This window comes from Python bivittatus, unplaced genomic scaffold, assembly GCF_059951505.1.
Source record: "Python bivittatus isolate LINGU-HERP-01145 unplaced genomic scaffold, Pbiv_v1 ctg000580_np1212, whole genome shotgun sequence".
NCBI classification, from domain to species: domain Eukaryota; kingdom Metazoa; phylum Chordata; class Lepidosauria; order Squamata; family Pythonidae; genus Python; species Python bivittatus.
This window is the reverse complement of record NW_028277087.1, coordinates 28,299,770-28,325,260: the sequence shown is the minus strand read 5'-3', so window position 1 is coordinate 28,325,260 and position 25,491 is coordinate 28,299,770. Positions and strand designations below refer to the sequence as shown.

At 36.9% G+C, this 25,491-nt stretch overlaps 1 protein-coding gene across 1 annotated transcript; it reads right to left on the bottom strand.

Moving 5' to 3' along the window:
* Positions 1-697: 697 nt before the first annotated feature.
* On the bottom strand, positions 698-25,381 carry WARS1 (tryptophanyl-tRNA synthetase 1). Its single transcript, XM_007433494.4, has 11 exons — positions 25,253-25,381; positions 22,589-22,796; positions 15,985-16,192; positions 14,993-15,101; positions 14,548-14,667; positions 10,695-10,877; positions 9,898-9,998; positions 8,887-8,999; positions 8,371-8,544; positions 6,987-7,127; positions 698-5,139 (listed from the first exon to the last, which is right to left on the bottom strand). Exons 2-11 carry the CDS (start codon positions 22,700-22,702, stop codon positions 4,981-4,983), a joined length of 1,422 nt encoding a protein of 473 aa, XP_007433556.1. The 5' UTR covers positions 22,703-22,796; positions 25,253-25,381; the 3' UTR covers positions 698-4,980.
* Between the last annotated feature and the right edge of the window lie 110 nt (positions 25,382-25,491).

Sequence of the window (25,491 nt, the reverse complement as noted above, 5' to 3'; positions counted from 1 at the left end):
AAAAAGTACTATGTGGCTAAGAGTTGGCCATTTTTACTTTCCACATTGTTCTGAAGCTATGCTATGTCAGGAACATTGTGGGAAATCATTGAAGTCCACCCCCACTTCCCATTCAGTTCTGAATTGCCCATTGTAACAATTTTAGTGAAAGCCAGCCCCCCAAAAGAAACTTTGGCAAGAGATCCCTTATACCTAGAGTTGGCCTTGCCCAAAGTAGTTAAATTAAGGGATGAGAAATGAGGTGAGCAGAAAGGCAAATGTTGACACGTCCAGTGTTCTGATTTGAGAATGAGGAACTCTCAGAATGGCCACATCTAGTGCTATGTTTTGTTGAGCTATTTTTCTAAAAGGCACATCTTTTTCTGCTATTTGTAACAACCCTCTCCTACATAGCTACCATTTAAACCTTACACACTTAAAATCTGTATTTACTACATGCATTTCCCTTTTAGATCCTTTATTCAAACACATATGAACATGAATTCAAATCAAACAAATAGAACATGAACAAGCAACTTGCTTATTAAAACTGAATACAGAAAATCTGCAAGTGATATAGACAGGCATTACAGTCAATCAGTTTGCACCTCCAAATTTCTGAACTGTAAGAATTTGCACTGATTTTGATCTACTCATTGTTAATAAAACAACAGAGATGTCTTGAGAAATAGGAAAATCACAAGGCCATCAGCCAAAACAAAATCTACTCAATTTAATTTTCTGTATGCAGTACAGATTCTGGCGATAATCTGCAACATGTTGAATAAAAAGGTTCATGCTTTTCAGTTTACAAGGATCTCTTACAAGAATCACTTTGAAACACTTAACTGGGTTCCCATGTATGCCATAACTACCTTATTCAATTCAAGACGCTGTTTTATAAGCTACAAAATTTATTGTAATTCTTCCAAATATTTAAGGAATTTGGCATTATGGATCACAGCATCACAGCATATTGAGGCCACCAGGTTAAATAGCATGCAAACTTGCTATGTATAACAACTTGCCATGTAAGCAACTGACTATAAACTGAGAAGTGGCACACTAGCAAATTTAAAGCACTTTCCAATTGCTTTGATTTACTTGCATGTATACGTGTGTGTGTGTGTGTGTATTAAGATACAGATTTATGTGCAATTGGTATTCATGGTGAAAGTCTCTTGCTCCATAAGATCTTCCAGTTTTATTGCGCATCATTAAGGAATTCTCTTTAGACCAGTACTACTAAGCTGTTCCTCAAAATCACTCAGTATGGTTACTTTCTCTGTCATTTTTAAATGGAACTTTTAATAATTGTACTATTGAAGAAAAAGCAAAAAAGAAACATACACATGCACACAAATGTATACTGGACACATTCTTTCTATATATATATATATATATATATATATATATATATATATATATATATATAGGAATTGCAAAGATTTAGCTTTGATTGCAATCTTCTTCTTTGTTGCATTATCTTCTAATCTACAACCCCACGAGCATTGTTAATAAAACAACACTGACCTTGCAATGTCAGATTTATATAAGAAGCCAAGTTTTCTATGGCCTAGAGAAAAAGCCATTATTAACATAATTGTACTATTTTCTTTTCTCCTGTCCCAAAGGTGCTATTGATGCTCAAACTTTAGATGTACAATATAATTAGACAAACTTCCAATTTATTTCTCCATATATGCAGTGTTAATGTGTACCATACCTACCTGAAAGGAAGAAGAACCTGAATTTCAGATGATCCAGACAATCCCACACAAAGAAAGAAAAAAACAGGAAGTGCCGTACAATTCCCAGCTTCTCTACCTTGTCAGCCTATGCCTAATACATATGTGCATCTGACACTTTTATATACGTGTGTCAAAATCTACAGTTTAGAAAGGTCAAGATCAGGCAAAAAATAAATTTATATTAACAGAATAACCTCATATAGAAAATTGTTTCCACATTTCACATTCTCATACTTAACACACATGTTCCTCTCTCTCTTTCCAGCAAAAAGAGCTGAAATAACAAACTCACTCCAAACCCAGAATGAATATAAGACTGAAGGAAAAGAATAATTGCACCGGGAAAGGAACAGAATTGATTTTGGTGATGGGGGGGGGCGGGAGAACAAAACCGGATGGAGAAAAGGCAAGAGTTAACTGGACAGGGAGAAAAAGGAGAGTCAAACCCTGCTTAGGTATTATAAAAAGAGTTAAATTCCCCAGGCAAACAGCTTCTCTGAAAGGAGGGGGAGGGGGAGGAATCTAGAGACTAATTTGGCCTGAAGCCATTTATATTTCCACGCATTCTCGTTTCCAACAGCTTTTATTCTTCTCAGCAAATTTAAAACCACTCCTAACTCCAATTCACAGGTAATTGGGGAGGGGGAAATACTAATTCCTATCTATATGTTGTGCACCAAATCAATGTGCATTAATGAATAGATTTTGAAGAGAAGTTTAGTGCATAAATGCTCTATTTTCCTGAAAAGGAGAGACTATTTTTTCAGTCAAGTGGGGTAAAAAAATCAAGCTAGAATTAAGTAAAATTCTATTTTCATACAACTTTTCTTACATAAATTATATCCTACTACAAAATTATACGAGCAATAGACTAGATATGCAGAGATTTTTTTAATACAAGTAGTTTTTAGAAATGCTGATAACACATAGAAATAATGTGAGCAAATGTGTATGGGGGTAGGGAGTCTTCCTGAGCTGTAAACATCATAGTCCTATACAATCTGGGTACTTCTTGTACATTTCTTTGCACAAATATTTACATTTATGTTATTTCACAGGATTTGCTGCTATAAAAAGTCTCAAGTCATGGGCAGCAGGAGCAGAGAACAATTCTATTGTCTTCTTTCAAGCTCAAATTAGCACTGTTGTTACCTGATTCATGAATACTTGAAACTTGATCTAAATGTTTTGGGATCAGTAGAGAAATCCCATCTGATTCTTCCTAATCTATCCTAGACCGTAGTCTCCTTCTTGATAAATCGGGATAATGTGAGATGGATGGTCCCACTACCAGATGGATTTTCAGTTAGCCAAACAACTGTAGCCAACATGTAGTCCTTAATGGGTCTATGTTCCCATGGAGGGAGGTATGCAGTAGGGTACCTCAGGGCTGTGTTCTGGGCCCTGTACTCTTCAACATCTTCATGATTTAGATGAGGGAATAGAAGGGATACTCATAAAATTTGTCAGTGAAACAAAGTTGGGAGAGATTGCTAACACTGCAGAAGACAGGGTAAAGATTCAAAAGGATCTTGATAACCTTGAACATTGAGCCCTATCCAATAAAATGTTGTTCAGTGATGAGAAATATAAGGTTCTGCACCTAGACAGGAAAAATCAGATGCATAGTTACAAGATAGATGGTAAGAAGGATCTGGGTATCTTGATAGACTACAGATTAAGCATGACCCAGCAATGTGACACAGTTGCCAAAAGAGCCACTGCATCTTTGGGCTGCATCAACAGGTATATAGCATCAAGGTCATGGGAAGTAATAGTACTGCTGTACGCTGCAGTGGTCAGATCACACCTGGAATACTGTGTAGTTCTTGTTGCCACAATACAAAAAGAATGCTGAGGAACTGGAAAGAATGCAGAGAAGAGCAACAAAGGTGGTAAGGGGCTTAGAGGCTAAATCTTATGAAGAGCAGTTAAAAGAACATGGTATATTTAACCTAAAGAAGAGAGGGCTAAGGGGAGACATTACAGTCTTCGAATACATGAAAAGATGTCCCAAGGCAGAGCATGTGGATTTATTTTCCATAGAACCCAAGGGCAGGCAAAAAAACAATGAGTTGACACTTTACAGAGAGAGATCCAAACTTGAAATAAGGAGGTATTTCCTGACTTTAATTGCTATTAAGCAGGGGAACAGCCTGCCTTTTCTTAAAAACATCACTGGAAGTTTGTAAGAAAAGATTGAACAGCCATTTGTCCAGGATGGTATGAGGATTCCTGCACTGGGCAGGGGGATGGATTTGAAGACCAACTCCAAGGTCCCTTCCAACCCATGATTCTATTATTCTATTTAAAAGAAAAACAATGGAATCATTATTGCTGTTTGCATCCAAAACGAAGAACCTATATTTATATATATAGGAGATACTGAATCACAAGCTCCATTCTGCAGATTGCTTTTCGTTGAACGATTAAACTATAAATATACAGTAGTCACTTGATATAAACAAAAGCAAAACAGAAATAAACATATTCTTTGTCTGAAATCTACTTTACTGACATCACAGGATAGCTTGGTGTAACTAGTTGCACTCAGGATGCTTAGAAACAAAGAGGAGAATAGCTTCTACTCTGATAAATGCCTTATTGCTCCTAGGAAATAATTATTTTTCTGTTAGAAATACTATGTAACATGATTTGGGAAAATGTAAAAATTGTTAAAAACTTCATCACACTTTGAGTATGTCCCAGCTTGATATTGTTCAAAGAATAATTAAACTGTTCTATGCTTTTGAAGTTAGTCATAAACATGAGTGTAAAATATATCAATACTGCCTGACTTTAGAAAGACAGTACTACAATTAGTATAACAAAATGCTTGAAAAGAAATATATACTGACTGTAATGAAAAGTTTAAGTTACAGTTGAAACAGGAACTCCTACTTGATATAAAAATATTCCACAGAGCTGAATTCTTTATTAACGTGATGTCAGTTTTCTTCCCAATAGCACGTTCCATGAAACCAGGTATTATGTGGAAGAATAATCTTCTCCAGGAAATAAATTATCTTGCTAACCTATGAAGTCCAAATATTACCTACAACTAATGTCTGTTTTTTCCCAAGTGCAGATACATGGTTTTCCCACATAGCCATTAGTTGATTAAGAATAACTTAACAGTTTGTTAAAAGCAGTGTTGCCTATGACTGTACATAATTAAGGCAAAAAAATGAAAAACAAGAAACTACAATAACATGTGGTCTTTATGATAAATTAACATGCAGTTGTAGAATTAATAGTCAAATGCCAGCTTCCGTGGAGTCATGAATTCCTTCACCATTTCATCAGTGATCTGCTTTCGCCTTTGCTGGTGAGCTGCAATCAAGGGCTGAAGAGTTTCAATCAACGTTTTCTTGAGTTCTCCTGTCAGCAGTGCTCCACTTGTGTAAGCCTGCCAAAGAATGTCACAGTCAAAGGGAATGTTCATATCCAGTAACATCTCCTGAAATCTCCTGGAAGGTACTGTGCGGGCATAGAAAGCACTCTGCCTTTCTTGAATAGAAATATCATTCCCTCTGAATGTCTTACACAGCATCATAGAAAGGGATACTTTAGGCACAGGGTAGTGGGTTAGAGTTATGATTTGATGATTCAGGAGTACTTTTAACTCTTTGAATACTTAGCCAGTACAGTGTAGTAGTTAAGGTGTTGGATTAGGACTGGGGAGAACCAGGATTAATTCAACTCTCAGACATGGAAGCTTACTGAATGACTTTGGGCCAATCATTTTCACAACCACAGTGCTGCTGTGGGATAAATTGGATAAGGGAGTGCTACATACACAGCCTTGAACTCCTTGGGGACAAGGCATGATTTAAATCTAACAAAAAAATAGCTACCTTTTATTTTAAATAATTATGTTGTATTCAGAGGAAACAATATAACATTTATAGATGAAAAGTAGGTTCTGATGCTTTAAGGAAACGCTTTAAGAAAAATCTACAGTTTGCCTCAGGGACCTGAGTCTTTGTGGTACATCCTTCTAACATGGAAATCATTACAGGATACTGAGAAGTTGCAGCTCATGCTCATTATAGCCAAATACAGGACCCCAAATCCTTTTAGTTGCCTGCACACATGGGACCAAAGAGTAACAGAATTGTGCTGTAATTGGCCACTGTCTTGCAGTTGGGCTCGGAGTAGTCTCAGCACTGGCTCTTGCTAACAAAGCTTAAAATCTTCTGGTAAAAACTGAAAGTCTTCTATCTCAGCATGTTTCAATAAGTCTTAAAAGATTTGGTGTCAGTTCTCCCAGCCAAGATATTGTAACAGTGTAAAGAAATTCCAGAAAGATCGAAATATACAGTAATAATAAAATAATAGGAGCAGGCAGGACTTTGGCTAGGACTAGAAGACAAGATACTGCAGGTAGTATGCCTTAAGAGAGTAGAGTGTGGGCATGGAAGATATCTTGAGGCTAAAGGGGCAGTTTCTTAGCTAGGAGAAGTGGGGATCAGTATGTTTAGAAATGAAATAATAGCAGAGCCAGACTAAGTTAGAGAGACCGAGGGGAAAGCTCAAAGATAATTATCCTACTACCGGAGTTTGTACATCTTTTAGTCTTTTTTCACTCAATAGAGCATATTTAGCACTCAGTAAGGTACATTCCAGAGCCAGTTTGGTGTAGTGGTTAAGTCATCAGGCTACAAACCAGGAGACTGTGAGTTCTAGTCCTGCCTTAGGCATGAAGCCAGCTGGATGACCTTGGGCCAGTCACTCTCTCTCAGCCCTAGGAAGGAGGCAATCACAAACCACTCCTGAAATCTTGCCAAGAAAACTGCAGGGACTTGTCCAGGCAGTCACCAGGAGTCAAAAACTAACTCGAGGCACCAAAAACAACAACAAAAAGAGTACATTGCACTCAATAAGGTATATGTCAAACTTTTATGGAGGTAATGGCAATTATTAATAATTCATCTCTTGTTGACCAAGCCAAAGGCTCCTGCCCTATATAAAATGATTCTGTATGGAGAACTAAAAGTATTTCTCAGAGAAAGAGAGAAAAAAGTACACACACACAAACCTGAAATTCATCATTTCAAGATGAAAGTTTCTGTCTATGGCCCCACCTACCCATCAGGTCTTTCGAGGCCATTGACAGCTATTGTTTCCCAGTAGACTCAAGACAGAGTCACAGAAGAAACAACATGGGAAGAGGAAATAAAATGGTTAAGGGGAAATTGAAACATGATTGTCTCTGAATGTTTTATCAGGGTGAACAAACAAGGTGGCCATTACCTGCTTAATTTGTTCTAATCTGTCATCATCTTCAAGGAAGAAAGTGAGGTACATGTAAGACACATCTACATCACAGTTGCCACCATACTGCCTGTGCTCTTCAACCGTGTCTTTGCCACCAGAGAAAGCATGCTTATTAATCTGGAGCAAGATATAAGAATATGCACATGTATCAGAAGCGGGGGGAAAGCTTTTCTATAAATTAAACTTTATATATAATAAACAGTCTCTATAGCTTTTTTCAATGTTAATCAAAAGTTTACAATCTGAACTAGTAAATATTGACTGACTACTTTGAATACTCAGTAAGAAAGCAACTTCAATGCATATTAAAAAAAATAAAGAAATTGAGTAATTACAAACGGTGGAAGAATACTGCTTTTAACTACGCTGTGCTGGATTCAAGTTGGCATGCTAATTTTTTTTTTCTTCTTCAGAAGCTTTTGTTTTAACTTTGCTATTCTGGGAATAAGTGCATGGGTAATATGCCAGTATGTATGTATGTATGTACAGGTAATAAAAAACATATTATAGATATTGCAGTTTTATATAAGCTTCACACAACGTATTATATTCTGATATTGCAAAGTAAAGGAGGCCATATCAAATAAAAAACAAATACAGCTTATAAATCAAAGTTGAGTCACATTTTCATCCACCTCCAATATTTTTGTGAGACAAGTATTATGGATTTTCCTTTGCATCATTATGTTAATGATAAGATGCAAATATCCATAGAAGGATGGCACTGAGCGATCTTCGTCAAACTGAAGATTTAACAGCTTATTTTGAAACCCTCCACCGAATATTCTTATAAGTGAGGAAAAATATATTCAAGTATGGCATCAGAAACATGTGAAGAAACCTGAAAGTATTTCACTACATATCTAAGAATCATGTTTTGTCCTGTTAAACCTGTTCTGAGATTCATTTTTGTCCAAATATTACCCTGCTGTTAACTTTGCAAAATGTCATGTGCGATCTCCTCCAGGATATGGCAACTCCATGTTACAACAGATATGCAAAACATGGTTCATGAGGAAAGTCAAAGCTCTTGAAAGCCAAGCAGACTGGGATCACACCCCTTGACAGTGTGCCTAGCAACTGTCATTATGTCGCAAGTGAGTTCAGGTGCCATGTAGAGATAGCCGGTTGCAGGATCCTTAGTACCTTAAATACTGCTGTTAGTTTAGCACGTAGTACAAAGACCACATGATTAGTATTTAAAGTTCAGTCTGCTTAAGAATATAGTTTTGGATATTTACTACAATATTGTTTGGGGAAAAATTGTGCAAAAAAGTGGAGCTGAAATTAATCATCTGTGAAGACAAAGCAGCACGCTAGAACTCAACAGCAATACAACCTGTATATTCTGCTCTCTTACCTTTGTTTTTATTTGCTTGGGTGTGTCAGTGAGAAAGATTGAGGAGTTAGGATCGCTAGCACTCATTTTTGTTTGTGCTCCTTGCAAGGCTGGGAAGAAGACAGAATGCAGTAATGCTGGCTTGGGATAGCCAATCCGAGGGGCTACGTCTCTTGTCATTCTGAAATAGGGATCCTAAAAACAGAACAAAAAGCACCATGACAGGAACCTGCTATATGAAAGTGAACACAGATAACTCCTTCTTCTAAAAGCTAGTTATATACCATTCTTTATTGTTTAGAAGGGGCCTCAGGAGTGTAGGTGGGGAGAGGAAGAGCACTACAGATAGTACAAAGTGTTGGGAAACTTTATTCCTTCAATTTCCTTAAGTTAATTTGTCTAAAAAAGACAGAAGTTTGGATCAAAGGTAAGCTGCAATTAGAGATCTGCAAAATATATCTAGCTCTAATATTTATACTCTCCTTTTGTGATGGATTTGATGGAAGCTGCTTAAAACATCTCAGACAATTTTCTCACCTGATCAATTGCACATGGGATCAAGCACTGGATATCCTTCCTATTGTTGAAGATCTGTGGAAATGATGAGCTAAAGGATGGAGCTGCTTGAACAGCAGGAAAACTGATTTTTCCTAGGAGAGCACAAAAAACTCATTTGTTGCACACACAGTACTTAAGCATAATAGAATGGTTAAATACAGAAATTAAATTTCAATGTATATAGTAATAAATGCTAGTTATGAGAGCCTAAAGTTAAATAACTTATTACATATAAAGAGCATATATAAATATATTTCAGTATTAAACATTTAACAGGCAGCATGTAAGTAAATAAATATTTAAAAATCTTACATAGTAATTTGAAACATCACAATTGGTGCTTTTGTATAAATGGCTGTCACTTTGATACTGATTTTTACCCAATGTTGTGATCTTGGAACCATTTCAATAATTAAAGTGTTCTTTTCCTTTTCCCTACACTATATTTTTAAGTGTCTAAATATTACCTAAGCAGGAATGACAATCCTCCAGGGTGCAGGAGGGAAAAACTTGGGATCCTCAAGCTAACAGCAACCCTCACCATTAATAATGGTGTCTGAAGATGCTGGGAGTTGTAGTTCAGCCACATCTACAGGGCCACAAATTCTTCATCTGTGTGGTAGATCACAACTACAACAAATGTATATCTATAAAACTACTATGCCTATAAAACAGAGGTGCCTCCAGTGAATTGACTTATGGCATTTTTATTCCACATCCGCCCCTCCCCCACCCCAAATAAGCTGAGGATGATTTCTGCATTGATTTTAACTTCAGAACAACACTGTGGGATATATTATAAGGATTAATCAGCAAACTTTGTTGTCTGTGGAATTCTTCATGATTAAGTGAGATCTGAACCTGGTGTCCCTGGCCTTAGTCCAATCTTCAAGCATTATATTCCACTGTTTTTTTAAATCAGAACTTCAAGTAGGTTTCTGTTTCCAATATCTTGTATTAATGAGTTAGTAGAATCCTATCAGAACTCACCTATGCAGTCACTATCTGTAAAACCGAAGATTCCTTTCACTTGGTTGAATGTCACATGCTTTTGAACTTTAACAATATTTTCATAGAAGCCTAGACTTCTCCTGGAAAAAGAGCAGAGAAATCAAAATCGCAAATCATAACACAGAGAAGAATGTGTTCTTGAGAATGCTCACAAGTCAATAGTGCAATCCGGTATGAGGAAACATGGATGTTTAATACATTGTATTCAGAGTTAAAAATAAAAGTGATTCCTGTTTAAATAAAATTCTTAAAGCAGTATTTGAATTGCATTATTCATAAAGCATTTCCAGTTTATTTTATAATAGGTATCACTTTAGTATAAAGGTACTTATAAGCTTATACAGACCTATTATCTTCTCATATTTAAGTCTTTTTAAGCCACAAAGTACTGTCACACTTTTTCATGCTATTTTTTCATGGGATAAAGAAACATCAGTTGGTTTTAATTTTCACCCCCCAAAGCTACTGATGATTACAAGACAGTAGCAGAACTGATTCTGCTGTGTTCATATACCAGGCCAGTGGAGCCTGGAAAAGTATACCAGATTTCCAGAAGATTACCAGAAGAATTCCCTTTATGATGGCTTTTATCTCAAAAAGTTTTTTTTAGTAGTGTTCTTTGTACAACTGACACATTACCATATTATGTATTCGATTCCCTGAAACAATATTGGTTAAAGGAATGCCAGTGAACTGTGCTAAGATTGCTAGGTAGTTTAAGCTTACCCTAAAATGAAGGCTTTTGTACATTCAGTATTAAAGAATGAGAATCTTACCCCATATAAGAGAAATCAGAAAAGATGAAAGTTTTATTTATGTCAAATCCACAGGCTATTATGTCCTTGATGTTTTCTATAGCATATTGGTAGGCTTTCTCAATGGTCAGATCTTTCCACAGATATTTCTCATCATCAGTCAATTGTATGACTAATGGAACATTAAATACTTCTTGTAACCACCTAGTAAAAAACAAAACAAATTTACTTAAAGTGTTTCAAGGTAACTTCTAGTTAAATTATGTGACATGCAAATGCAGGTTAATGCAGGTTAAAAATAAACTTATTCACAATCACTTGGGTAGCGTTTGGATAAGCATTTTCTCAGTCGGCAACATTTCTTTGTGTATACTTGATGGTATGCTGGTACTTAGCCTGTTGATAGGCTAATATAATGTGGTAAGGCATATATACCTATTTTGGAAGAAAAATACATGTATTTGATAAATTGCGAACGCAGGTCCTTCATCTTTGAACTAATATCTATAACAAGCCATGACGACATCAAAATGATACGTATATCATTGTGTCACTGTGTAAATGACATGATTACATAGTTACGTTATCTGAAGCAAATACAGCAGTCATGTTATTTATGTGATGATGTCATGACAAACAGGCCATTTTCCTGCCCAGTCCTTGGGGATGTCCATGTTTCCTTGGAGTGATAGTACCCTCTTCCTGCACAGTAGTAGCTTGCATCTTAAAACACAAAGCAATGCAGTGATGCCAATTAATTTATCTCTATGAATACTACTGCACATTACTGACAAAATATTTTTCTTCAATATAGTCTCATCATATCAATACATTGTACCTTGGTGTCTAATAACATTTGATTTTATTGTGTTTAGTTGTGCATTCTATTTTCCTACAACAGCAATTATTTTGGACAACCCATGCAATTACAGTACTTGTGTTTGATATTCAGATTTTGGGAATCACCTCCCTCTTTTCTTCCTGCAGCATTAGAGATATGTATCTGGATACTAGATTCCATACTTGTGTGATGCTATGATGACATCTGTTAATAAATACTTTGCCCTGCCTGTGTGAAATAAATACTAAGGCTGAACAAACTCAAATAATAACTGTTCCTCTTAGCTCCAGACATTAAATGAATCATGTGGATTTCCAAAGGGCACTTGGGGTGATTCCCAAAACTTTGATGGGCAGCTGAGTGCCTGCTTGATCTCTGGAATAAAGTTTCAGTGGCAGCACCTGACAGGAGTGCTCTTGAGCAGCCTCTGTGGGAGCTCTTTTGTTTACTGAGGACCTCTGGGAAATGAAGCAACAGAAAAGATATTTACAGCAGTGCTAGGGTAAAATGAAGAACCTGTTAAGAGCTCAACCTCAAGCCTACACTATGATGATAAGAGTGGCAAAGTGAGCCTAACTCTCTACTCTTGCTACAAACATGGATACCTGCCTAGCAGCATTGTTTAAAGCAGGCTTTTTCAACCCTTTTACCCTGAAGAAACCTTTGAAATAATTTTCAAGTCTCAGGGAACTCCTACATAAAAATGGGAAAAAATACAAAAACTTCACAATACAATTCCCTTCTAACACTCACAATCCATATTTTATAAAGTTTACAACAGCAGCAAAGTGGCAGATTGGCAGCTGACTTGTGATGTGTAAAAATTCCCACCACGGCGAGTGCTAGCAATGCATGGCACACAAAGATTTTTTTTAAAGTTTTTTTTCCCAATCAAATTATCTCGTAGAACCCTAGTATTCTGCAGAACTCTAGTTGAGAAAGGCTGGTTTAAAGTGACTTGGTCCCTATTAGGGAAAACCAAGCTGTCAGATCATCTGCTGGGCCATTACAATGAATTTATTCAGTATTTGGGGGAACAAAATATTGACATTCAGGTAGGCAAATCCTTGCTGAGACGACAAACGTTGTCTGGGATTGATTTAAACCTGTGGATCCTGTGCAAGTAGACAGGGCCCTCTGGGCTGTTAGCAATGCCATCTCTGAATTAAATCCCTGCTCTAGCAGATATGGAAGAAACAGGAGGCTGGGTGCAGGCAGTGCTAAATGCATACATTCTTGTCAAAAGATGAAATAGTACATCCCTTTCTCAAGAAACCATTGCTTGATCCAGCTATTCAGATAATTATTCACAGGACTCCCACGTTTCCTTTTAGGGAAAGTTATTGGGCTAAAGCTATGGAGAGATCTGAATGAAATGTATTATCTAGGCCTTTTCTAGTCAGGATTTAAATCTGGGCATGGGAACAAAGCCACATGGGTTACTTTGGTTGATGACATTTGGCAGGACCAGGATAGGGAAAATACAAGTCTTGGGAACCTTTGATACCATCAACCATGGTATCCTTCTGGATCAGGTATAAGGATGGGGATGGGAGGCATTGTTTTTCAATTATTGTTTTCCTTCCTCAGTGGCCAGTCCTAGTAGGTAATGGTGTGTTGAGCTCTCTGTTATGGAGTGCTGCAGGGGTTGGTTCTCACTGCACAATAGCTACAAAAGCTGCAGGATGAAGGATGATTTCAGCAGCATAAAATGAGATATCACCAATTAGTTGATGATTCTAAGATATGTATATACATCTTGGGCTGGGCTAGAGATGAGGTGGAGATCCTGTCCCAATCACTGCAGGGCTGTTGGGATATGGATAGGAGAAACAGGCTCAGACCAAGAGGGAGCAGCTATGGATCTGGAAATCAACTGAATCTAGAGATAGTCTATCTTTGACTCTGGATGGGGTAGACTCTGGATGTATTGAGTGAGGCTACAACTTGGGGATGCTCTTGGATTCATGGTTCCAGCTTGAACAGCAGGTGGAGGCTATGGCTATGGCCTTTTTACAATTGCACTTTGTGTGCCAGTTGTTGCTTTCCCTGGATCAAGAGGCTTTATTCATAGTCATCCATGCTTTGACACTTCATGTGTGGACTACAACAACACTCTGTACACGGCTTCCCTTGAATATCATCTGAAAGCTTCAGCTGGTTCAGTATGCAGCATTCCAGGAGAACTAAGGTTTACCTATGTAACACTACCACTATGGAAGCTATACTGTTTGTCGGTTATTTTTTGGGTGCAGTTCAAGATACCAGTTGACATCTTTAAAGCCCTACATAGCTCAGGGCCAGGGTATGTCTATAATTACTTTCTCTGAGTTGAGTTAACCTGCCCTGTAAAATATGGGACAGGAAGCTTACTGGGTGCCCCACCAGTGAGGGATTGCCATTTTCAGAGATTATAGGCCCTCTCTTTTGGAACAACCTATCCCAGGATATCTGGACCCAAGTGAGATCATTATTAAGTTTTTATAGAGTAGTAAAATACGCATTTTTAGAAAAGCATTTGGGGACAAGTAAAGAACATGCAAACCCAAATGGTAGCACATTGAGTTGGTTGAATTATAATTGTATTAACTGATTTTTGGATTAATGGATTTTGAATTCTACAATACTGATACCTCGTACGTTTCTCAGTACCTCTTGGAAATGGAGCACCATATAAACTGAAGCCAAAATTGGAAGCAAATACTTCTCATGAGCAGAAACATGTACGCATGTCTGTATGCATACATACGTATGTTTTCAGCTCATAAAAATATTTGCATCCAATTTTGGCTGATTTCCCCTTCCCACTAAAGTGCAGTTCAGGAGACTACATCAAAGTTCAAGAGGTTGTTTCCAGGAGAGATAGCAACACAAAAATTATACTTCTGTAAACTTTTATGTACATTGATCTCAACATCCATGCCCTAATTCCAGATCTCAGCTACTAGCATAATGCAAATATCTGCCATTGAGATTAACCACTTCTAAAACAAGGAAGCATTTAATAAAAAACAACTGATCAGAATTACTTACTTTGTAAAAATAAATGGGATAAGGTGGCCAACATGCATTGCCTCAGATGAGGGACCTCTGCCTGTGTAAAGGTAAAATGGCTTCTTATGTTCATATGCATCAAGAATTTGGTTCATATCTCTGGAGGAAAGTAAGGAAACATTGCATGCTTTTTAAGGAAAGGTCCAGTCAAATGAAGATGAGAACAGGTGTCAATAAATTTTAATGATTATTTTGTATTTAAAAGGAAGTGTTGTACTATAATTTATATCATGTAACAACATTCTACTTTTGAAATATAAGGGATGTAGGACTACCATTTCCATTCCATGCCCCAAGTTTTAGTTTTCTTTCATAGGGATGTTTGTAGAATGCAGTAGTACTCAATATATTAAAATGAATGAAAGAGACATCGAGAATGGGGATTTTGTTTGATTCAAATAAGCTAGTGATAAAGGATACTTACCTATGAGAAAAGAAAATGCCTCTCCGTAGAAAATGATGTGGTTTATGTCCCGTAATTCTCTCTATTCTATTGATGAGGTCTTTATCAATTTTGCTACTGCCAAATCGAACTGAAGACAACAGAAATAGAGACTAAATTATATACATGATGGTGAGTAAACTATTAATGAACAGTACATCATAGAACACCACTCCTCAGAAAATAAAAAAGGGAAAATGGTTGAAATGTTTTGAACAGGCAGCACCACATGTAAATTATGATAACACAAGCGATACTACACTTGATCTCAAATGAAAAGGTAAAAAAGTGATTCTTGCTTATTTGATTGGTCTCTTGAGATTTCCAGAAGGGTTATAAAGTTTGGTACAATTGCTGTGGCTGTTTTTTTTTAATATAGTCTTTTTGTGATATAATTTGTCATGGCTAAATAATCCAATATTTTGCTTTATAAAAGGTCAGTTAAGCTCTAAAGCAGCTGTATTATTGGGTTTCAGCCGTTAAATGGCAACAGAAAAAATGGGCTATTAAGTTAGTTGTACCCATTCCAGTGACACTGCCATGTCCCATGGCTTTTAGAATCTAAACAGACTCATAATTTTAAAAATGCAATCCCAATCTGAAAAAAAGTTCCCTATTCTGCTCTCTATAAAAGTAGAGAATTAAAAGTTGATAGGAAAGTTAATAAGGCTTCTTTGGGAATCTTGAATGTTAAAGAAACACACTAGTTGAATGAGATCAAGGGTCAGTGTAGTCTAGCATCTTCCTTTCCTGAATAACCATGACACTTTCATGAAGCTTGAAGATAGCACCCGATGTGGTAACCAGTGAAAGGCAATCTTTTCTGAAAAGTGCCATTTGAAAATACAGAACCAATTTTTAGAACTTCAAGATTGCGGCAAACATAGGGCAGAGACTGAAGAGCATTCTTAAAGAGTCTTTATAAGAGTGTTGTATTTCAAATAACTTTTTAAAGTTAATAGAACACCACACACCTATAAGTTTATCATAATCCACCCCTTTTGCATTGGATGTCTGCACTGTCCAGGGATCCACAAAATCATCTTCTTCAATGTTGTCTGGACTGTTACTGACTGGAGTGAAATTTGCTGGAGGAGAATCTGCTTTATATTCTTGACCTGTTACTGTTTTATATGTTAATTTTAATGACAGCAACAACTTAACTGCAGCATCAATTTCATCCTGGGAATAAAATAAGAAAAAAAGTACAGCATTCAATTAAATTAAGCTTAGACACACCGAGCCTAGCAGCTATATACATATATACATATTCAATGTTCTTGACATCTAGCGTGCATAGAAATTAATGATAGTGTGAACATGAAAATCATGTGAAACAGCTGATTCAAAAAAAAAAAAGGCAAAAGAAAACCCTCAAAACTACAACTACAGCCAAACTACCTGCTTGTGTAATGTTGAGCACGTCATTCAAGGCCTCTATTGCACTTTTTCCACTTGCAAAAGAGATACAAATATTTATCTATTTCATAGGGGCACAGTGGAACTGAAAAGAAAGGGTTATTAAAGGTATTCAGTTTAAGATTGTGGTGAGCTTTTTCCAGCTAGAACCAAATTGCTTCTCTTGCTTATCATATCTTTCTTCAAAACCCAATTATTTTTACAGAACACTTTTATTTATTTATTTAAATAATTTATATGGCTGCCCATCTGTGATGGACTGGAATAGTGGAGGCCAGAATCGGCCTAATAAACCTTGCTGGATTAAATCTGCATGGTCTCCTGGAGTTCCCTGGGCTAAACCTGACACCATCTCACAACAGTGGCTTGGGGTAGAGTACAAAGATTAAAAACCCAACAGATAAAAATAATAGACCATGAAGCCCAAGGTAAATGATTCATTCCAACCATAAAATCACATCAACAACAGAGCGTGCCTAACCTCTGGGCCTGAATACCTGAGGTAACAGGTCTTCAGTGACTTACAAAAGGCTAACAGGATTGGGGCCATCCAGATCTCTGGGGGGATGCTATTCCTCAAGGCAGGCTTTGGCACAGAGAAGGCATGACTCTTGGGTCCAATAAATTGACATTGTTTAATAGAGGTGACCTGGACCATACCCTCTCTGCTAGATCTGACGGGATGAGCAGACACAATGGGAGAAAGGCAGTCCCGCACTTAATTTAGGCTTAATTCTGTAGCAGGTGAACTGTATCTCTGAATATTGTTAACCTAGATTTTATCTTGGCTGTGCTGCACTGAGATATAGCAAAGCCAAATTACCAACAGCAGCTGTTGCAAGCACTCAAGAAGAAAACCTGATGGTGAGGCTCTGCTTACCCTATCTGTGGAGTCCTTGGTGCTCTCTGAGCTTGGTTGCTCAGACAGCACCAAGGACTCCACACTTCAACCCTGAGCTACCTATGTTCTCATCTATTGGAGCATCATATTTGACATGTTACAGTTGGAGCACAAGCTGCACAATCCTGAGCCTTGGCTTCCTTTAGGTAGAGTACGTGAAAGGTAGAGACAGTGGAAAAGGTAGAGTGAACAAAATACCTTCCTGCCTGCTAGTTAACAGAGAATTTTATTTCCCTCTCCAAATCCTGCCTCCTGATATCATCTAGCCTGGGGTCTCTACAGAACCCTAGGGTTCCACAAGGACTTGAATGGGTTTCCATGAGACTAAGGGAGAAAAAGAACTCTCTGTGAGGACTAAGGGAAGGTGGGGAGGGTTCTTCTCCCCCTTGTCCCTTGTAGAAAGGGTTTTTTCCCGCTTTTGTCTCTGGTGAAGAGTTTTTTCCCCTAAAAACTCTCTGCAAGAGACTAAGGGTAACCCTCCTTCACAAAATCCTTGAATGCACTCAATCCTCTGCTTCCACCACAGTGCTGCTCTTCAGGGGCAATTTTTCTAAGGTTACAGTGGAAAGAGCCGGGCTTGACAGCTGACATTCAGAAGCCCCACCCCTCTTGATCAGTGTTTCCAGGATTTTTTTTTAAATGCACAGATTCCATGGCCTGAAAAAATTTGAAACCCCTTGATACAGCCTATCAGGGAAGGTGGGGGACTAAATCAGGCTTTCCCCTACCGCTGAATTTTTTTTCCATTGTTTTTATTGAACTATGGTTACAAACATTATCAAGTACCTAAATTAAAATAATTCCAAGATGCATAGAGGAAAAAAATAGAAAATACGAAAAAAATCTACTAAAAAGTAAGTAAAAAGACAGGTACTGTACATGTACAAATTTACCACATATGTAAAGTATTACCACATTATGGTCTATTGCTATTGAGGTAAACCATAAAATCCATCCAAATTTGATCGAATTGTGGTTCCTGCCTCTGACATCTCATTATTTTAATTTTGATTTTTTGTAAAGTGGCAATTGAAGAGGCCTTGTTAATCCATATCTCAATTGTTACACTACCTAGGATTTTCCAATGTTGGGCAATTATTATTTTAGCTGCTAAAATTAAATAGATAATAAGTTCCTTATTTTTAAGCTTGAGGTTTTGTCCTGTAAATAAATGGAGTAAGCCTAATTCTGGAAAGCATTTGATTCTTTGTTTAGTAAAGGTACTTATCTCCCCAAAAATTTTATGCCAAAAGGGTATAGCTTTATTGCATGACCATCGCAAATGAAAGAATGGCCCCCCCTTTTTTTGACAACCTCTCCAACATTTGGAAGGATAATTTTGATAAATATGTGCCAATCTAACTGGAGCCAAGCGCCAGCAATGTATCATTTTCCACTGCAGTTCTTGCATTGAAGCCGAGGTGAATCCATCCAGTTTCCATAATTGTTGCCAATTTATCTACTGTATGGATTGGCCCAGATCAGTGTCCCAAGCTCCCTTTAAACCATGGGGTGGATCTCCTATTTCTAATTGCAGTAATAACCTATAGATTTTTGATATTGTTCTTTTTGGTTGTTCTAAGTAGTGTAAATATTAAATTCTCAAAATTGGTATAAGATTGTAGTTGCTGAAGCTGTAACATTTCTATTGCCCAAAAGAGATTTGAGTTGATACCAGAAGAACCATGGTAACTTATCACTCATTCATTGCTCTATCTGATCTTTATTGAGCGGTTCCCTATTACTATAAAAATCTTTTAGTATATAAAGATTGTATTCTCTAAAAATACCCACTTTTGCTAAACCATAATGATTATCCTGATCTATATACAGATAGTCCTCAGTTAACGACCATTTGTTCAGCAGCTGAGCTGTTTGAAGTTATGACGGCACTGAACAAGGAGACTTACAGCCAGTCCTTGAAGTTGTGGCCATCACAGCTTCTCCACGGTCATGTAATCACAACTCGGGCACTCAGCAACTGGCTCGCAATTATGACAGTCGCAGCATTCCACAGTCACGTGATCCCCATTTGTGACTTTCACTGCTGGCTTTCAACAAGCGAAGACAAACAGAAAGCTGGCAGGAGGTTGCAAATGGCGATTATGTGATGTCACACCTAATTGAACATGCAGGATTTGCCTAACAATCACAACTGGAACTGCTGTCATAAGTCAGCATGATCACGTGATGTCATGCTTTATGACTGTGTCGCTTAGCGACAGAGTTCTTGGTTCCAATTACCATTGTTAACTGAGGACTACCTGTATGTTATTAAAGGAGTTAAAGGAGAAGTATCCTTTATCAAAATGATTTATTTACTCTTCTAAATTTGAAGAATCATTTTAGTGAAAATATTTTCAATTTTTTTTTTATTCTAGAAAAATGTTTTGCATGAAAAAACCATTGTTTTATAAAATTATTTGGCCTACCACTGAAATAAAATATTATAAAATATTAAATACATGTTATTTTCAGTGTATTATTGGCACTGACTGAAGACAGACTGTTCACAAAAGTCACAGACTAGTTTGCTAACATATCACTGGAATTTTAATTGATTTAATGGAACAATTAGTATAATTGTATAACTGGTATAACTGGCCTGTATTTCAGCAATCTTCCTAGATGCTGAATTTTTGTTCTGCAATAAACATTACTGTTTAAAAAGGCATTTTTCTTCTTTTTCAGAGAGAAGGCCCTCAACTTGTACTTTTTATAAGTATTAACACTGGATTACACTCAATACCATTCAAATGGACAATGAGATTTCCTTTTTTCTTCTTAGTTTTGCATATTTCATAATTCCCAAAATATGCTGTGGAAGGATCCCTAATTCTTCAAAGGAATTTGGGGACAAATGGCCAAATCAGTCTGTTTTACCAAAAGCATCTGTTCTAATGGCAGATTGACATCCTTGGGCACAATCCATTGAATTAGTTATTATATTTCTTTTAAAAATATGTTGATTATTTGGGGAACACATTTTTATTATGGGACACATTTTTAAAAATCAAGATTTTTAAAATCAATTAATCTGATTGTCTAAACATTTCAGTCATGGAAATAAAACTTGAAACATTATCATCATCATCATCAATACAGGTAGTCCTCACTTAACTAAATGATGTGGTTGTTAAGCGAAATATTGTGTGACCGTGCGAGATTCACAATGTCGGTTCTGCTGTCATTAAGCAAATCACCACGGTCGTTAAGTGAAACATCATGTAACCATGACGTGAGATTTTACTGCCAGCTTCTCCACTGACTTTGCTTGTTGGAAGCCAGCTGTGAAGGTCACAAATGGTGATCATGTGATTGCGAGATGACTTTTTCAGCACTGTCGCAACTTTGAATGGTTGCTGAACAAAGCAGTCATTAACCAAGGACTACCTGTACAGGCCAGGATTAAGGAGAATGTGAGAAGGTGCCCACAGGTGCCATTGGACAAAGAAATGTTGGCACAAGGATGTATATTTTTTAATATTACTCAAATAATATTTATAAAATGCATAGAGAACTCTATTTTTCCAATTTTTGTTATATCCATATAGTATTTATACTCTAAATTGTAGACATATAATTCATAAATATTAAAAACTAATATTGTAACATATTATCATTTTTATAACTATCCAATTCCTAAGAGATTCCAGACTTTAGGAAAAAAACCCTGTTTTCTGAAATAATTCAGGATCTGATTTTTGGCAAGCCTCCAGAGATATTAATTCTACAGTCTTGTGGCCGGGATCAAAAAAGCTTCTGTATGTCTTTTTTGCTTTCCAAACCTGTGCATGGATGGTAGAGTTAAGAAATTATTGGTTGATCTCAATACTTGTAACAGAAAAAAAAAAAAAAACAATCCTCATTACATTCCCTCAAAGATGACTAAGGGAAGGACATGACAGATCTATGCAAAATCATGACTAAGAAAAAGACATGAAATAAGTGTACAATACTATAAATACTGTAAGGAAGAAAATAAACAATGAACCCCTTTTGCTGCCTGATATAATTAGGAGATATTTAGTGGCTGTGAGGTGGAGGAAAAAAGTCCTTGCCCCCAAATCCCAATCTGTGCTAAACAATATCATAACTGATGGTAGTGAAAATTTCAATAGTTTGACAGTATCTATTAAATCCAGATCAGAAACCAATTTCAAATGGATCTAAACAATGTTATTGAAGACTGCTTGGAGCTGACGAACCATTATTGATTCTGGGTCACTTTTAAAGAATGGAACATTGATGACTATGCAATAATTATCCAAAGCCACAGAATCCAAAGTATGGTGTTTTTTTTAAATAAGTGTTTTCAACATTGCCTCTTTTAAAATAATTAGGATAATTCATTGATTACTGAAATGTTTCCCAATCCACCTAATCACTCCAACCCTGGAAGATTTCATATGCCACAATGGGCAAAGATCCAAAGAGCAGGTAGCAGTTCTCAATTTTTTAAGCAGCTATTTCACAACTTAAGCTGTACGAGGTAAGACTGTAGTCATATTAGAGCCAGAGAATGCACTGGTTACAGCTCTTTCGGATTCTGTTAAAACTATTTCATCTAGATTGAAACAGATTTGACTGATTTTGCCTATAGAATGTAATGCAGATCATTTACTGTGAAGATTCAACATATTTTCTTGCTAAATCTACAGTAAAGATTTAGCAATTGAAAATAGGCTGTAGGCAGACATTGTATAAAGATTAAAAAAACAAAAAATAACTTTATTTGCAAATCTCATTGTCACTGAATAAATCCTGATGGTTCTAAATTTGTTCTTGCTCATTTTGACATTTCTACTAGTAACTAAACTTGCTGGACATGTCAGAAAAGGACTCAGGGGGCAATCAAGTAGTGATCTGTTTGTGACAACTTCTTTCATGTACTATTTGTGAGTAGATGAGGTAAGTGAAGACAGGGCAAAGGATGAATCAGTGAAAATTTTCTATCCCATCAATAGTCCAGTGAAAGCCTTTGTTGGTTTTCAATCACTTTCAACAATGTCAGGAGCCCTTCTGCTTACAGAATGGATACTCTGGATCCAACACTATATTTAATAAAGGAACTTAGAATTCAATTTTGGTGGCATGATGACAGGAAAAAACCCCTAAAAATCCTATACAGTACTCATATTTTGTAGCAACTTAGTTTTTTTACTAGGCTACCTTAAAAATGTTTATATAGCTGGACTCTACAAAAAGAACACTGTATTAACATTTAGGGAAGTTCAGCTAATAAAATACAGTTTTACCTTTGATGCTTTCTTGGATTTCAGTGATCTGACCTTTTCTCCTTGTGCAGCTACTTGTTCAAACAGTTCAAGTGGCTTAAGAGAGCAAAAGCTTCCATTTGGAATATCTGCCATTTTAAGGAGTGTGGAAAGTCTTTTGTATTTTTAGTTTAAAGTGTGTTTTATAACGTTTTATCCAGAAACTTCAAAACAGCAAGCTTGGAGAATTCTAGAAGACAAATAATAAATAAACATTAGGATTTGTCTATCTACCTATGAATTGTATAAGGGTAATTAGTTTAGTTACTGATAGGATCAGTAGCACAACTACTAGAAAATGTACTTCTTTTAAAAAAATGATAGTTATAGGCTATTGCACAATATAATCAAAGTCAGGAAGCAATTACATAGGACATTTACAAAACTTGTTTGTCATCTAGGGCAGATATTCCCTAGCCTTTTTCACCCTGCCTTGGTCTGAAGTAACCAATACTACTTCAGACATCATTTGACATTCTGGTAGCCTATCCTATCCAAAGTTAATTGGGGCAGTCTGAGTCACTTATTCTTAAGCACAAACTAGCATGATCAGTGGTCAGGGATAATGGCATCTATACTCCAACAATATTTGGAGAACCACAGATTTTCCATTTCTGATTAAATATCTTTAGAATGAAGTGGGAAACACCATTACTTTTAACAGTTTTGTTTTTGTTAACTTCTGTATCTAAGCAAAATCAAAGTGTTCTGTCTATTGATCAAATGGCATCAGCTGGTGCAAGATATTATTTCTGTCCCCTATACCTGCCTCATCTGCTCCTGAGGCATCAGCTCCAGTGAAGATGTTGAGCCACACAGGAAAAAGAAAGGAAAGGAAATCAGCTCATGTGATATGGCATTTAACCCATTGTTTTTACTGTCTCGCTGTATTTCTTGTCATACCATCTTATGATTATATTTAAACTACAATTGCAAAATAAACTAATTCACTACTTTAATCTGAGCAAATAACTCTTCTTATAATGCCATTTAGTTATTTTTGGCTTTGACACATTATATAATTGCCCTTCCTCCAACTTAGCATAACACATGGTGAAATAACATATACTGTAACTCCATCTTAATTGCTATACTACCTGAAAAGTACTCTAAGTTGAACTTTGCCTTATGGCTTCAGTACCGTAACCATATTCTTTTGTAATAAACTGCAATATTTTGTTCAATACCATTTACTTGTTCTATTGAATGTTTTGAGAACTCCGTTCCAATCATATCATGATTGTGCTAACATCTATTCCCAGAGAGTCTGGTTTCAATAGCTGAATTATTTTCTGCCAAATATTTAATAATACCTTACCTGTTCAATAAACTAATTTTATCTGTGTTTTGAAAAGAAGAAAAGCATGTTGTGTTTTGTAGTTTTTAATAATATATTAAAAACTACAAAACAAATGGGAGATTTAAATACAGTAACAATATTTTTATTGTATTTTAGAAGTTCCAAAGGACTTCTAATATTTTATGGCAGATGAGCAGAAGCAAACTGAGGCTTAACTAGAGGTGACATAAAAAGGTTTTGAACCTGGGATTTTGTGGTCTGCGGCTCAATAAACATAATCACGGCTTCCACAATAGTATTTTCTTCAGTGAATATATAAGGCTGAAAATGCATGCCTTTAAATGCCTGTATTCACAATTCTGGTACCTAACCAGGCTCAAGATGATGCCATCCATTGAATACATATGTTCAGAGCTTTGCCAGCAAAATTGTTTCTCAGCTTGGTAATCCCTCTTAGTAAATAAAATAGGGTTAGGAGGCAATAGTTTTCTGCCAAACGATGAAGATGTGGACCTAACTTAAAACAGCCATTGTTCTATCAAGCCAATATTGTTATTTGGAGTTGAGGACCAGTTCTCCAAAGGTCTGACCACCAGGGCATACACAGTATGCACATGGCCCCAATTATGATTTCAAAGCATCAGCTCACAGGTAATGAGAAAGGCCACTAGCAGAGCCTTTAGAGAGTTCCATCCTGTCAGTCTGATTCAACAACCCTGGGCTGAAAATAATCTGCTCTAAGAAGGGCAGCTTCCCATATTCCCTGAATCTTTATGCTGCTTTCTGCACCTAGACTGCACCAGCATCTACCAGTGTAAAAACACAGCAAACGAACACATTTTTTAAAAAGGAGAAGGAGATACTAAATCATACCCTGATATGAAAATTACATTTGTCAAGATCTCTTTAGACAAGGGTTCTGTTTCAGTTTCAGGCTGTCATCTGCAATATGGGTGGGACAGTCGTCTTGACATACTTTACAGAGCCAGTGTATCCATTTCAACCAGATAAGCTTGTAAAGTGGTTTAAATAAAGAAACGCACGAATCAAATATTAATTATCAACCTCCTGGTCAGGGTGGCCTAGTATTCGCTCAAGGGCTAATTCTCACACGTGCAAAAGATACATACAACATTTATCACGGAGACCAGAAAACCAGGCGGAAGAAGCAGAGTTTCCTCCCCAATCCTAGAATCAGCTTCTCCTCCTCTCCCACAGAAATCTTTTCCCTCCTCCAAGGATCTCCTTTTCTTTTACTCTGGTCCACAGGCGACCTCTTAAGAGAAAAAAGATGGCTCTAAGGGGCCTGCTCATTCTGCCTCCTTTTACCTCTCTACCCATCTTACCTGTCCGCGGAACCGCCGCTTTTCTCAGCAGCCCTCCGGCAGGATCAACCCCATTGCATCAGCTAGAGAACAGCTCGTGCAACACTGATCGTCTTCCGATCAAGAAAGGCGTTCCTAGCCCGGAACTGAGGACAACGAGGAGGAGAGAGACAGAGAGGCTTCCCTTGCGGGCGGAAGGCGGGAAGGTCTGTTAGGAGAGACAAGACTTTCGTAAAAAAGAAAAGAAAACACAAGCCAGG